General features: G+C 43.7%; 1 protein-coding gene across 17 annotated transcripts in view; it reads right to left on the reverse strand.

The window, feature by feature from the left end:
• AOPEP (aminopeptidase O (putative)) overlaps positions 1–15580 on the reverse strand; it is a 395241-nt gene that overhangs the window by 321615 nt on the left and 58046 nt on the right. For all 17 annotated transcript variants that reach the window (XR_008656596.2, XM_055271838.2, XM_055271836.2 and 14 more), the window contains one exon: positions 9780–9933. Coding sequence is in view for 16 of the 17 variants with exons in the window: in XM_055271838.2 (XP_055127813.1) it covers positions 9780–9933 (154 nt within the window). In the remaining variant the exon portion in view is untranslated. The remainder of the gene's footprint in view (positions 1–9779; positions 9934–15580) is intronic.

Raw genomic sequence — 15580 nt, forward strand, 5'->3', positions numbered from 1 at the left:
TTCTTCCAACCCATGAGCATGGAATGTTCTTCCATTTGTTTGTATCCTCTTTTATTTCATTGAGCAGTGGTTTGTAGTTCTCCTTGAAGAGGTCCTTCACATCCCTTGTAAGTTGGATTCCTAGGTATTTTATTCTCTTTGAAGCAATTGTGAATGGGAGTTCACTCATGATTTGGCTCTCTGTTTGTCTGTGATTGGTGTACAAGAATGCTTGTGATTTTTGTACATTGATTTTATATCCTGAGACTTTGCTGAAGTTGCTAATCAGCTTAAGGAGATTTTGGGCTGAGACGATGGGATTTTCTAGATATACAATCATGTCATCTGCAAACAGGGACAGTTTGACTTCCTCTTTTCCTAATTGAATACCCTTTATTTCCTTCTCCTGCCTGATTGCTCTGGCCAGAACTTCCAGCACTATGTTGAATAGGAGTGGTGAGAGAGGGCATCCCTGTCTTGTGCCAGTTTTCAGAGGGAATGCTTCCAGTTTTTGCCCATTCAGTATGATATTGGCTGTGGGTTTGTCGTAGATAGCTCTTATTATTTTGAGATACGTCCCATCAATACCTAATTTATTGAGAGTTTTTAGCATGAAGGGTTGTTGAATTTTGTCAAAGGCCTTTTCTGCATCTATTGAGATAATCATGTGGTTTTTGTCTTTGGTTCTGTTTATATGCTGGATTACATTTATTGATTTGTGTATGTTGAACCAGCCTTGCATCCCAGGGATGAAGCCCACTTGATCATGGTGGATAAGCTTTTTGATGTGCTGCTGGATTCGGTTTGCCAGTATTTTATTGAGGATTTTTGCATCAATGTTCATCAAGGATATTGGTCTAAAATTCTCTTTTTTGGTTGTGTCTCTGCCTGGCTTTGGTATCAGGACGATGCTGGCTTCATAAAATGTGTTAGGGAGGATTCCCTCTTTTTCTATCGATTGGAATAGTTTCAGAAGGAATGGTACCAGTTCCTTCTTGTACCTCTGGTAGAATTCAGCTGTGAATCCATCAGGTCCTGGACTCTTTTTGGTTGGTAAGCTATTGATTATTGCCACAATTTCAGAACCTGTTATTGGTCTATTCAGAGATTCGACTTCTTCCTGATTTAGTCTTGGGAGGGTGTATTTGTCGAGGAATGTATCCATTTCTTCTAGATTTTCTAGTTTATTTGCATAGAGGTGTTTGTAGTATTCTCTGATGGTAGATTGTATTTCTGTGGGATCGGTGGTGATATCCCCTTTTTCATTTTTTATTGCATCTATTTGATTCTTCTCTCTTTTCTTCTTTATTAGTCTTGCTAGCGGTCCATCAATTTTGTTGATCTTCTCAAAAAACCAGCTCCTGGATTCATTAATTTTTTGAAGGGTTTTTTGTGTCTCTATTTCCTTCAGTTCTGGTCTGATTTTAGTTATTTCTAGCCTTCTGCTAGCTTTTGAATGTGTTTGCTCTTGCTTTTCTAGTTCTTTTAATTGTGATGTTAGGGTGTCAATTTTGGATCTTTCCTGCTTTCTCTTGTGGGCATTTAGTGCTATAAATTTCCCTCTACACACTGCTTTGAATGTGTCCCAGAGATTCTGGTATGTTGTGTCTTTGTTCTCGTTGGTTTCAAAGAACATCTTTATTTCTGCCTTCATTTCATTATGTACCCAATAGCCATTCAGGAGCAGGTTGTTCAGTTTCCATGTAGTTGAGCGGTTTTGAGTGAGTTTTTTAATCCTGAGTTCTAGTTTGATTGCACTGTGGTCTGAGAGACAGTTTGTTATAATTTCTGTTCTTTTACATTTGCTGAGGAGAGCTTTACTTCCAACTATGTGGTCAATTTCGGAATAGGTGTGGTGTGGTGCTGAAAAAAATGTATATTCTGTTGATTTGGGGTGGAGAGTTCTGTAGATGTCTATTAGGTCCACTTTGTGTAGAGCTGAGTTCAATTCCTGGATATCCTTGTTAACTTTCTGTCTCGATGATCTGTCTAATGTTGACAGTGGGGTGTTAAAATCTCCCATTATTATTGTGTGGGAGTTTAAGTCCCTTTGTAGGTCACTGAGGACTTGCTTTATGAATCTGGGTGCTCCTGTGTTGGGTGCATATATATTTAGGATAGTTAGCTCTTCTTGTTGAATTGATCCCTTTACCATTATGTAATGGCCTTCTTTGTCTCTTTTGATCTTTGTTGGTTTAAAGTCTATTTTATCAGAGACTAGGATTGCAACCCCTGTCTTTTTTTGTTTTCCATTTGTTTGATAGATCTTCCTCCATCCCTTTATTTTGAGTCTATGTGTGTCTCTGCACGTGAGATGGGTTTCCTGAATACAGCACACTGATGGGTCCTCACTCCTTATCCAGTTTGCCAGTCTGTGTCTTTTAATTGGAGCATTTAGCCCATTTACATTTAAAGTTAATATTGTTATGTGTGAATCTGATCCTGTCATTATGATGTTAGTTGGTTATTTTGCTCATTAGTTGATGCAGTTTCTTCCTAGCCTCGATGCTCTTTACAATTTGGCATGTTTTTGCAGAGGCTGGTACCGGTTGTTCCTTTCCATGTTCAGTGCTTCCTTCAGGAGCTCTTTTAGGGCAGGCCTGGTGGTGACAAAATCACTCAGCGTTTGCTTGTCTGTAAAGTATTTTATTTCTCCTTCACTTATGAAGCTTAGTTTGGCTGGATAGGAAATTCTGGGTTGAAAATTCTTTTCTTTAAGAATGTTGAATATCGGCCCCCACTCTCTTCTGGCTTGTAGAGTTTCTGCCGAGAGATCAGCTGTTAGTCTGATGGGCTTCCCTTTGTGGGTAACCTGACCTTTCTCTCTGGCTGCCCTTAACATTTTTTCCTTCATTTCAACTTTGGCGAATCTGACAATTATGTGTCTTGGAGTTGCTCTTCTCGAGGAGTATCTTTGTGGCATTCTCTGTACTTCCTGAATCTGAATGTTGGCCTGCCTTGCTAGATTGGGGAAGTTCTCCTGGATAATATCTTGCAGAGTGTTTTCCAACTTGGTTCCATTCTCCCCGTCATTTTCAGGTACACCAATCAGACGTAGGTTTGGTCGTTTCACGTAGTCCCAAATTTCTTGGAGGCTTTGTTCATTTCTTTTTATTCTTTTTTCTCTAGACTTCCCTTCTCGCTTCATTTCATTCATTTCATCTTCCATCAGCGATACCCTTTCTTCCAGTTGATCGCATCTGCTACTGAGGCTTCTGCAATCTTCACGTAGTTCTTGAAACTTGGCTTTCAGCTCCATCATCTCCTTTAAGCCCTTTTCTCCATTGGTTATTCTAGTTATCCATTCTTCTAATTTTTTTTTTTTTTTTTTTTTTTTGAGACAGAGTCTCGCTCTGTCGCCCGGGCTGGAGTGCAGTGGCGCAATCTCGGCTCACTGCAAGCTCCGCCTCCCGGGTTCACGCCATTTTCCTGCCTCAGCCTCCAAGTAGCTGGGACTACAGGCGCCCGCCACCGCGCCCGGCTAATTTTTTGTATTTTTTAGTAGAGACGGGGTTTCACCGTGGTCTCGATCTCCTGACCTCGTGATCCGCCCGCCTCGGCCTCCCAAAGTGCTGGGATTACAAGCATGAGCCACCGCGCCCGGCCAGATTCTTCTAATTTTTTTTCAAAGTTTTTAACTTCTTTGCTATTGTTTTGAATTTCCTCCCGTAGCTCAGAGTAGTTTGATCGTCTGAAGCCTTCTTCTCTCAACTCGTCAAAGTCATCCTCCATCCAGCTTTGTTCCATTGCTGGTGAGGAACTGCGTTCCTTTGGAGGAGGAGAGGTGCTCTGCTTTTTAGAGTTTCCAGTTTTTCTGCTCTGTTTTTTCCCCATCTTTGCGGTTTTATCTACTTTTGGGCTTTGATGATGGTGATGTACAGATGGGTTTTTGGTGTGGATGTCCTTTCTGTTTGTTAGTTTTCCTTCTACCAGACAGGACCCATAGCTGCAGGTCTGTTGGAGTTTACTAGAGGTCCACTCCAGACCCTGTTTGGCTGGGTGTCAGCAGTGGTGGCTGCAGAACAGCGGATTTTCGTGAGACCACAAATTCAGCTGTCTGATAGTTCTTCTGGAAGTTTTGTCTCAGAGGAGTACCTGGCCCAGTGAGGTGTCAGTCTTTCCCTACTGGGGGGGTGCCTCCCAGTTAGGCTGCTCAGGGGTGAGGGACCCACTTTAGGAGGCAGTCTGTTGGTTCTCAGATCTCCAGCTGCGTGCTGGGAGAACCACTACTCTCTTCAAAGCTGTCAGTCAGACAGGGACGTTTAAGTCTCCGGAGATTCCTGCTGACTTTTTGTTTGTCTGTGCCCTGCCCCCAGAGGTGGAGCCTACAGAGGCAGACAGGCCTCCTTGAGCTGTGGTGGGCTCCACCCAGTTCGAGCTTCCTGGCTGCTTTGTTTACCTAAGCAAGCCTGGGCAATGGCGGGCGCCCCCCCCCCAGCGTCGCTGCCGCCTTGCAGCTTGATCTCAGACTGCTGTGCTAGCAATCAGCGAGACTCCGTGGCCATAGGACCCTCCAAGCCAGGTGCGGGATACAATCTCCTAGTGTGCCGTTTTCCAGGCCCATTGGGAAAGCGCAGTATGAGGGTGGGACTGACCCGATTTTCCAGGTGCAGTCTGTTACCCCTTTCTTCGACTAGGAAAGGGAACTCCCTGACCCCTTGCGCTTCCCGAGTGAGGCAATGCCTCGCCCTGCTTCGGCTCGCGCACAGTGCGCTTCACCGACTGTCCTGCACCCACTGTTTGGCACTCCCTAGTGAGATGAAACAGGTACCTCAAGCAGAAATGCAGAAATCACCAGTCTTCTGTGTCGCTCGGGTTGGGAGCTGGAGACCGGAGCTGTTCCTATTCGGCCATCTTGGCTCCACCCCCCACTTTTTTTTTTTTTTTGAGACGGAGTCTTGCTGCGTTGCCAGGCTGAAGTGCAGTGGTGCAATCTCTGCTCACTGCAACCTCCGACTCCCTGGTTCAAGCAATTCTCCTGCCCCAGCCTCCCGTAAGCTAGGATTACAGGCACGTGTCACCATGCCCAACTAATTTTTGTATTTTTAGTAGAGACGGGGTTTCACCATGTTGGTCAGGATGGTCTCAATCTCCTGACCTCATGATCCGCCCGCCTTGGCCTCCCAAAGTGCTGGGACTAATGGCATGAGCCACCACACCTGGCCGATTCTGTGCTTTTTACAAAGTAAGTCTTCCATAGATTCAGCACTGGCTCAAAGATGCTGTACTTCCCATCAAAGCAACTTTTCATATACTTTACAACTCTAAAGAAGACGTTCCCCACCAGATTCTTCTTTCAAATAATCAGTCTCAATGCATTTTCTTCTTTGTAGTGCCCATTTTCCATGCCTTTAATCATTTTTGCTAAGTTCCTTTGGATTTTATCCAAGTTTCTGTGTCGTATTTAAACAGTATGGCCCCCACAAAGGCCTCAAGAGGTTAAAGAAACATAACACAGATTCCCCTGTGGCTGAAGGTTATACTACAGCTGAATAAAATTAATAAACTTTCAACAGCTTATCTGAGAGCCTTATAATCAATGTATTTACTAAAATGCTCACCCAGAGTGGCTGGAGCATGTGTGAAAGTGGAGCTAGAAGAGGGAATGTTCTTACTATAATTTTATCCACATGAACACTGATCATAAAAGTTCAGTGACCAACACTTTGGCCAAATTTCTGGAACCCAGATGAGCACTTTAGGCAAACGAAAACCTGTGGTATAGCAGCCCCTGTGAAAGTTGGATTTACATGAATTTGATTGGTGGTCTTAGGAAGGTTTGAAGTAGAATGGGTGCTGGGGAAGGCAAAAGGGACCAGATGTGAACATAACCAAAAACACCACTGTGACTGGCACTTCAGAGCACCTTTGCTGGCAAACTTTGCATGCAGTCAGACATGTAATGGATGAAAACAAAGCCACTTTCTGACAACTAAAGACAGCACACATGAAGCGCACAGCCAGGGCAGGACTAAGCAAATGCAAGCTATGATTTTATCGCAGCATATTCCTGAAGGATGAGCATATTGATAAAGGAAGGGAAAACTCAGTCATAGTTTATTGGACATGGAAAGGGGCATGGGAGGAACCCCATTCAACAGGCCTCACAGTTCCATGAAAAGACGCGCTTCCCTAGAGTGGCACCCGGACCTCTCCCCAGCTTACCTGACTGGCTGGGCCATTCCAGGCTTTCTCTTTTGAATCTGCTTGCCCACAGAGGGTGCACTTTGGGCCTGCTCCTACCATGTGTCAGGTGGACTCTGCATCTGTGTTATAGATGCAGCAGCGGCTGCATCTGTACTTTTTTTTTTTTTGAGGTCAGGAGTTTGAGACCAGCCTAGCCAACATGGTAAAACCCATCCTACTAAAAATACAAAAAAATTAGCCGAGTGTGGTGTTGCATGCCTGCAATCCCAGGATGGTCAGGAGACCATACTGACCAACATGGTGAAACCCCGTCTCTACTAAAAATACAAAAATTAGTTGGGCATGGTGATACCTGCCTGTAATCCTGGCTTACAGGAGGCTGGGGCAGGAGAATTGCTCGAACCAGGGAGTCGGAGGTTGCAGTGAGCAGAGATTGCACCACTGCACTTCAGCCTGGCAACAGAGCAAGACTCCGTCTCAAAAAAAAAAAAAAGTACAGATGCAGCTGCAGCTGCTGCTGCTGCTAACAGCAGCAGTCCAGCTGGGCTGGTAACTGGGTGGGTAAATTTGTCTCATTTGGAAATGGAGTCTCAGAAACCCCACTGAGACCATGCACCTGAGCATTCCTTCAGTCCAGCTTCTGTCAATAATAAAACCTTTATTTTTATCTCCTCTGTCTGTTCCTCAACTGGTGAATTTAGGAGGACAAGAGAGGAGTTGTACTTGCTTCTTCCCCTAAAGCCCAACAGGAATTTTAGACAACATCTCTTCCCAGAATCTTCATTTGATTTAACCATTTCTTCTTCCTTTCAGAATAGTGGATGCAAGAAAACTGAGAAGCCATTTAAGTTGCTTCTGAGCAGGAAGGAGAGAGCACAGAGTCAGTGGCTGCTGCCCACACCCCAACCCCACATCTGTTTGGAATATGGCTAGAAAGGCAAAATAACAAATGTGTGCCTTATTACACATAACATTGTGCCTTGTTACAACACATAATATTGTGCCTTGTTACAAATAACAAAATGTGTGCCTTCCAAAGGCACACGTTTTCCAACTGCACAGCTCCTCTAACAATCAATCAATGCTGAGGCCTTAGATGAACAAGAGAAGAGTACTTCTTCACCATCAAGAATTTGAGAACTCATGGACAAAGCCTTCATTCTACAGATAAGGAAAGTGTGGCTTTGTCCAAAGAGCTATATCCAACCACCAAGAATGGCACTTTCAGGCTCAAAGGCATTGCTCTCAACTTCTGTTTTCTGTTCCAACACGACACACTCCAGTCAATAATGGTGGCTCAAATCATGGCAGTGACTCTCCAGATGGGAAGGTGGATCAGACTCCAGGTGAGGCATTAATGTTACATATAGTTTTTTAAAGTCTTCAGGTAAGATTCTGACTCACCTCTCTCTGAGGTCAGGCCTGGATATAAATCCAGGTATTGCTACTTAGTAGGTATACTAATGTTAACAAGTTGCTGAGCTTCAATATCCTTATCTATAAAATGGGAATAACAATCTATCCAATCTGTTTCGCAGGCTTATCCTTAGGAATAAATGAGATTATATTTAGATCAAGACTTAGTTTCTGACTTGGAACAACCAATGGCTACTGTATCAATTCAGGATAGGCTAGGATATGCTGCAGTAACAAACAACCCTGGTGTTTCAGTGGCTTAACACAAAACAGTGTGCTTCTTGCTAATACCAAGTCCACTGTAGATCTAAGTGACTCTCCAGACCACCTGTCATCCTCACTCAGAAATTCAGACCACCTAAAATTACAAAACAAAGCCTCCTCTGTGATCCTACTGCAGGGAAGAGAGCACAGGAGGATCTCACATGCAATTAAAGTTCCCACATGAAACTAGAATATGTCACTTCTGCCCACAATTCCCTTCTTCCAAGAATACAGAAGTAAAATCTAATATGCAATCTAGGATGTTCATATAGCTCAGGAAAGACAGTCCAAAATAGGCAAGCTACTGAACAGGAAGTAGAAATTACCTCCCTTCTGCCAAAAAAGGCAAAATGCAGGCAATAATACATGTCCATCAGAAGAGAGAGAACATAGCTTCATCTCTGAAAGATGAAGACCAACTGCCACAGTTACTGTGGTACTAGTAAAAGCAGCATGGCAAAATAAAACCAACACAAAAGGAATCTGCATTAGGAGTATATCTTAGCTGGTTTTCAAGGAGTAACTAATCATCTCTACCATTACTCTGGGCTTTCTCCACCAGAAGGTACTGATTTAGTGACTGTCTGTCAATAGGAAAAATGACTCAATTGAGCTGGGTATAAAATCCTGGGAGTGCAGCATGATGCATGTGCTGTGCATCTTGTCAGCGTCCCCCTTCTCCCTCTTGAGGCTCTCAAAGCTAGAAACCATTGAACATCTAGACAGGCTGCCAGTAAATATCCAATGGCCTATACTAATTTTTTGAAGCCTCAAAATGATTTTATCTGGTTCATACTTCAAAAAAAAAAAAGAAATCACTACTGATGTTAACAAAGCCCTGACCAAGCAGGATTCCCTTAACCTAAGGGCTCTGCATCAGTTTCCTTGTGTCCTGTGCTCCTAAAGCGGCAACTAGCCCCACTGAGGGAGGTGCTGTCCCTGCAGTGCACTGCTAACAGCAGTTGGTACAATCAAAACAGCAGACTAGCATAGAAAGTAATCCATCAGAAGCTATGTTTTTGACCACATAAGCACTGAAAACCAAACTTGAAAGGTATGGGAGGAGAAGAGGCATTGAATCTGAGGATTCCTTGAATTTAGCCAAACACATATAAATATTTCAGCAGACTTCACAGGATTTCATATATACTTACCTTCTTCTTTCTGCATAAATAATAGGCTCACACCTCTTCTTCTCAACTCTCTTTCCTTTCTTTTTTTTTTTTTTTTCCAAGACAGAGTCTTGCTCTGTAGCCAGGCTGGAGTGTGGTGGCGCAATCTCGGCTCACTGCAACCTCTGCCTCCCAGGTTCAAGCAATTCTCCTGCCTCAGCCTCCCGAGTAGCTGGGATTACAGACACATGCCACCACGCCCGGCTAATTTCTGTATTTTTAGTAGAGATGGGGTTTCACCATGTTGGCCAGGCTGGTCTCGAACTCCTGACCTCGTGATCAACCCGCCTCAACCTCCCAAAGTGCTGGGATTACAGGCCTGAGCCAGCATGCCCAGCCTCTCTTTCCTTTCTTTTTTTTTTTTTTTTTTTTTGAGAGAGAGTCTCACTCTGTCGCCAGGGTGGAGTGCAGTGGCGCAGTCTCAGCTCACTGCAACCTCTGCCTCCTGGGTTCAAGCCATTCTCCTGCCTCAGCCTCCCGAGTCACTGGGACGCCAGGCTAATTTTTTTGTATTTTTAGTAGAGACGGGGGTTTCACCATGTTGGTCAGGATGGTTTCAATCTCTTGACCTCGTGATCCACCCACCTCGGCCTCCCAAAGTGTTGGGATTACAGGCGTGAGCCACTGCACCTAGCCCTCTCTTTCCTTTCTAATAGGGCTTTTCCTGCTTTGATTAATCCTATTTTGGTTTAGTTTCTCAGCAGGAATGACTCACATTCCCAGTGCTTGGAAGAAATGCATCATACCGCTCCCTCAAGTGTTGTTTTTTTTTTCCTTCCCAGCAAGTCCCCAAACACAAACCTGAAGTCGGCCTCAGAAGGTGAGAAGGGTCTCTCTGTTGCCAAATCATTTGATGAGCATGTCTCCATCTTCATTTCTGTCCAGTATCCCACTGCAATTGTGAAGGTGGAGGCTGGCATTGGCATAGTTACATAGTAATACCAGCTTGAGCACCCTGTAAACAGGAAGAGAAAAACCATAATGAGGCCAATATATGATTCTGGGCTTTGCTGTGTAATTTCCTCTCTTGAGGCACTTGAACAGCTTTTGTGATAAGCTGGTAAGAGCCACCTCTTGGAGGTCGGTCACATCAGCAGAAAGGGCATATTTCAGGGCTCAGGGAAAGCACAGGAGGGATGATGGCTTCAAGGCAACCAGGAAGGTCTGGGTCTCTTCCACAGATCAGTTTGAAGCTCTTCACATGAGGGTGGTAGTGCAGGGGGTCCCTCACAGCTGTAAACACAGAAGGCCACAGGCTGTATGCTCCTACAGAGACAGAATATGTCTCATTCATCCAACACAGTATTTAGCATTAAAAAAATGCTCAATTGATACCTGTTGAATGAGTGAAAGAGTGAGCAAAGCAGTGATTGCTTTGTGCTGTAACTATCTTGTCCAAATTCAATTCAAGTCAATATAAAATGAACATAGTAGAAAACACATGAGACTAGGGAAGGGAGACACTTGGGTTTTCATCCCAGCTCTGAAATTAATTAGCTGTGGGAGTTCAGGTCTTACTCTTAGTCCCTTTTATCTGTTTAGCTGGTCTTCCACTCCTTGCTGAGCAGATGAAAAGCACGTGTAGAAGTTCAACGGAGCCAACGACTCCTAACTAGTTTGTAACAGGACTGGGATTAGAGCTGGGGTTCCCCATTCCAGTTGAGGGTGTACTCTCCACTTGGTCCAAACCTTAAGAGGCTTTTTATCAAGGGAATGAATGACTGATAACTTGTAACGCTATACTCCCCTCATTTCTAAGATGTAAAAATAATTTTCATGTTTCTGAAATCTGAATGTGTCATACAACCTGATTTAACATAGTATTTTTTTCTGAGCATCTGCTATACATTAATCGTGTATCTTAAGAAGAATTTATATCATCTTTTTTTTAACTTTTATTTTAGGTTCAGGTGCAAGTTTGTATAACAAACTTGGGTAAATTGCATCGTGAGGCAGGTGGGGGTAGGTTTAGTGTATAGATTATTTTGTAACTCAGGTAATAAGCATAGTACCCGATAGGTAGTTTTTCTTTTTTGAGACAGGGTCTCGCTCTGTTGCCCAGGTTGGAATGCAGTGGCGTGATCGCAGTTCACTGCAGCCTCAACCTCTTGTATACACAATATCCAATGTCTCAAGTGATTCTCCCACCTCACCCTCCCAAGTAGCTGGGACTACAGGTATGTGCCACCATACACAGCTTAATTTTTTTTTTTTTTTTTTGAAAGACAGGTTCCCACTATGTTGCTCAGGCTAGTCTTGAACTCCTGGGCTCAAGCAGTCCTCCCACCTTGGCCTCCTGAAGTGCTGGAATTACAGGCTTGAGCTACTGTGCCCAGCCTAATAGGTAGTTTTTCTGTCCTCACCCTCCTCCCACCCTCCACCCTCAAGTAGGCCCTGGTGTCTGTTGTTCCCTTCTTTGTATCCATGTGTACTCAATGTTCACCTCCCACTTATAAGAACATGCAGTATTTGGTTTTCTGATGCTGTGTTAGTTCACTTAGGATAATGACCTCCAGCCCCATCCATGTTGCTGCAAAGGACATTATCTCATTCTTTTTTATGACTGCATAGTATTCCATGGTATATATGTGCTACATTTTCTTTATTCAGTCTAACATCGATGGGCATTTAAGTTGATTCAATGTCTTTGCTAAGGGATATCACCTTATATTATGGAACACATTTCTCCACTCCTCATGTTCCCATAGGGAGGAACTTCTTTTAGTGTAAATCTCTCTTTCAGTTGCTTCACAAACTCCTTTACAGGAGCTACTATTCTTTTTCTTGCTTTAAGTTTTAGAGGGTTAAACACATTTGACATCCAATCACTGACCAAATTGGCCTGTGGTTGTCCAATCTGGTCTGTGATTGGGTGTCAAATTCAGAGCTGAAATATTAACATGCCCCTACTGGCTGGCAGACCTAACATGACATTTTTTAAAGTGCTTTACCAGTAAAATCCAATAATAGAGATTAGATTTTGATCTCCATGTGCATGGTTCCTTTGTCTATCTCAAAACAAATTCTGAACTCAGGAAGGTAGGACTTAGTAAAAAATAAATAATATTTCAGTGAGATTCAAGTTTGGAAGCCATGAAGGGAGTTACTTGAAAGAGAGATACAAAAGGATGTGCTCAGAACTGCTGGAAACCCACCAGAGCCAGCCATTCTCTCCAACTTGCCTGGAAGCTGCACCCTGCTTCTGGAACCAGAATGGCCACTCTTGAGATCCCTCTCTTTGTAGGTAAGAAGTTGAAGGTAGGCCGGGAGCGGTGGCTGTAATTCCAGCACTTTGGGAGGCCGAGGCGGGCGGATCACTTGAGGTCAGGAGTTCAAGACTAGCCTGGGCAATATGGTGAAACCCCATCTCTACTAAAAACACAAAAATTAGCCAGGTGTGATGGCACGTGCCTGTAATCCCAGCTAGTCAGGAGGCTGAGGCAGGAGAATTGCTTGAACCTGGGAGGCAGAGGTTGCAGTGAGCCGAGATCGCGCCACTGCACTCCAGCCTGGGTGAGACTCGGTCTCCAACAAAAAGAACAAGTTGAAGGCATACTCGTCCTTAAAGGGGCAATCAAATCCAGAGACACTGAAGCCAATCCAGTGATAGCTTCTACTGGGCATGAAGCAAAACCACAGCCTCAAAGAGAATCAATGCTCTGATTCCAAGCCAGTAAGAAGGAGGTAGGGACAGTTACAGACGTCTTGATGAAAGAATGACATGGATATGACATGATGGGCTATAGGGACTCCACCTCTACCATTCTTCTTTCTTTCCATAACTACCTACATTCCCTGGAACCCAATGCCTCCCATGACTGCTCCATAAAAACTTTCATTTTCTACTGGAAACATAATGAGAGCTGAAGCAGGTAGAAAGGAGCGTGCAGATGGAAGAAGAAGAAAGAAGTTATGGGTAAGGAGCTACATCTTTTGAAAGGCTCTGGTTTAAAAAAAAATCCTAAAAAAACACATTTTCTTAATCAAAGGGCTGTGGTCTGTCATTCCTTCTCTGAAGTACATTTTAGAGTTTACCAAGAACCGCTGGAATTTCCTTTTTAAAAATTCAGACCCTTGGCAGTTCAGTAAATAAGCAGCAATGGTGAGGCTTTCAGGTAAAAAGAGAAGTTTAACTGTATGAGGCCGAGGCCACCTTTGCTTCCTCCCCAAACTCTATTCAGGAACAGTAAAAGAATTTCTTTTCTTCTTTTTTTTTTTTTTATTATTGTACTTTAAGTTTTAGGGTACATGTGCACAATGTGCAGGTTTGTTACATACGTATCCATGTGCCATGTTGGTGTGCTGCACCCATTAATTTGTCATTTAGCATTAGGTATATCTCCTAATGCTATCCCTCCCCGCTCCCCCCACCCCACAACCGTCCCCAGAGTGTGATGTTCCCCTTCGTGTGTCCACGTGTTCTCATTGTTCAATTCCCACCTATGAGTGAGAACATGCAGTGTTTGGTTTTTTGTCCTTGCGATAGTTTACTGAGAATGATGATTTCCAGTTTCATCCATGTCCCCACAGAGGACATGAACTCATCATTTTTTATGGCTGCATAGTATTCCATGGTGTATATGTGCCATATTTTCTTAATCCAGTCTATCATTGTTGGACGTTTGGGTTGGTTCCAAGTCTGCTATTTTCTTTTTTTTTTTTTTGAGACGGAGTCTCGCTGTGTCGCCCAGGCTGGAGTGCAGTGGCGCAATCTCGGCTCACTGCAAGCTCCGCCTCCCGGGTTCACGCCATTCTCCTGCCTCAGCCTCTCTGAGTAGCTGGGACTACAGGCGCCCGCCACCACGCCCAGCTAATTTTTTGTATTTTTAGTAGAGATGGGGTTTCACCATGGTCTCGATCTCTTGACCTCGTGATCCGCCCGCCTCGGCCTCCCAAAGTGCTGGAATTACAAGCGTGAGCCACCGTGCCCAGCCGTCTTTGCTATTTTCTAAAGACACGACCCAACAAGGAGAGAGAGAATAAAGCAGGAGACAATCGCTGCAGAATACTGGAAGCTAGAATGCAGATGGAAGAGTGGCAAATCACACAGCAGACCTGAATCCTAAGTTGGCAGTGGGGAAAGATAAGACCCACCTCATTTTACCCCTTAGAAGCTCCAAAAGGCTCTAGGGTATAGGAAATGCTAAACTAAGCAGGCCCAGCTGCACATCTAAGTGGTCAGATCCACAGATGGTCTCCCCACCCTGCACACCTGAGCTATTTGCCCATCTCACACATATCCCAACAAATAACTGGAAGTTTATTTTCTAGAAAGACTAAAGGAAGGGCCTCTGAACTGGCAGCTGTGATGTTGGAGGAGAAACGGCACAGTTGAAGGCAAGTGAATGGAATTAGATGAATACATGCACATAGGATGCTGAGGCCACCAGCCATCCTCCCTTATTTGGTTCCAGAAGGCTGGCAGCCAGACTTTCACTGTCTAGGCAAGAGACTGAAAGAAGGGGATTAGCTTAAGAAATCAGTCTATGGTGAAGCTGATGGTTGACAAGCCCTCCAAATGTATTCACAGCTTCCAATTCATATTTCAGTCACCTGCTCCTGAATGCTTGCATGCAAGCTTCCAGCCATCCCTAGAAAGCCTCTATTACAAAATCAAGATCCAAAAGGACAAGCAAATGGGAAAAAAAAAAAAAAAAAGCATAAGACAATCATTAATTCCATCCAAGAAAAAAATTAATATGTACAAAAATAATGAAGTCACAGTTTTGCTACAAGGCTTAGCTCTTAATAACACACAAAAATATGATATAAATGAAGGCCGGATGTGGTGGCTCACCTGTGTGATCCTAGCACTTTGGGAGGCCTAGGTAAAAGGATCACATGAGACCAGTAGTTCAAGACCAGCCTGGGCAACACAGGGGGGTCCCATCTCTACAAAATTTTTTTTTATTAGCCAGGTGCATTGGTGGTGCCTGCCTGTGATCCCACGTACTTGGGAGGCTGAGGTAGGAGGATCACTTGGGCCCAGGAGGTCAGGCTGCAGTAGAGCTGTGATCACACCACTACACTCCAGCCTGGGTGACAGAGGAAGACCCTATGTCAAAAATAATAATAATATAAATGAAGAATACTGATCTAATCAACATTATGATATTAATTATATTGAGAAGACAGGATTTTAGGAAGGGGGCTTGTGTATGATGGAGTTTCGGGAGGGAGGAGGACAGCTAAATTACTTACCTGCCATAGTGGGAAGACCAACCCTGAAGAATAAAGCGTCTTATTGAAGGACATGCAGGTAAATATCAAGTAATCAGCCAAAAGAGGTGAAAGTGGTTACTTCTAAAAAGCAGGAAACATGGAGGAATAGAGATTACAAAGGACTGCTGCTTGGGGAAATGGTTATAATAAACCCATCAGAATTACTTGACTCTTTAAATATTGCATCTTTAATGTAAAATAATTGAACTAATCAATTACTTAAAGCATAATCTTAACAGAAAAAGAATAACACGTCTGGTACGGAGGTACTATTAAAATGATGGAATATAACTCAGAAGAAAGAAGCAATTTAGAGATAAGGAGCAGGCACTAGCCTATTAAGAAATCCTTTTAAGAATGAAGCACTATGCACAACAGGC

This window comes from Symphalangus syndactylus, chromosome 3 (assembly GCF_028878055.3).
Source record: "Symphalangus syndactylus isolate Jambi chromosome 3, NHGRI_mSymSyn1-v2.1_pri, whole genome shotgun sequence".
Lineage (NCBI taxonomy): Eukaryota > Metazoa > Chordata > Mammalia > Primates > Hylobatidae > Symphalangus > Symphalangus syndactylus.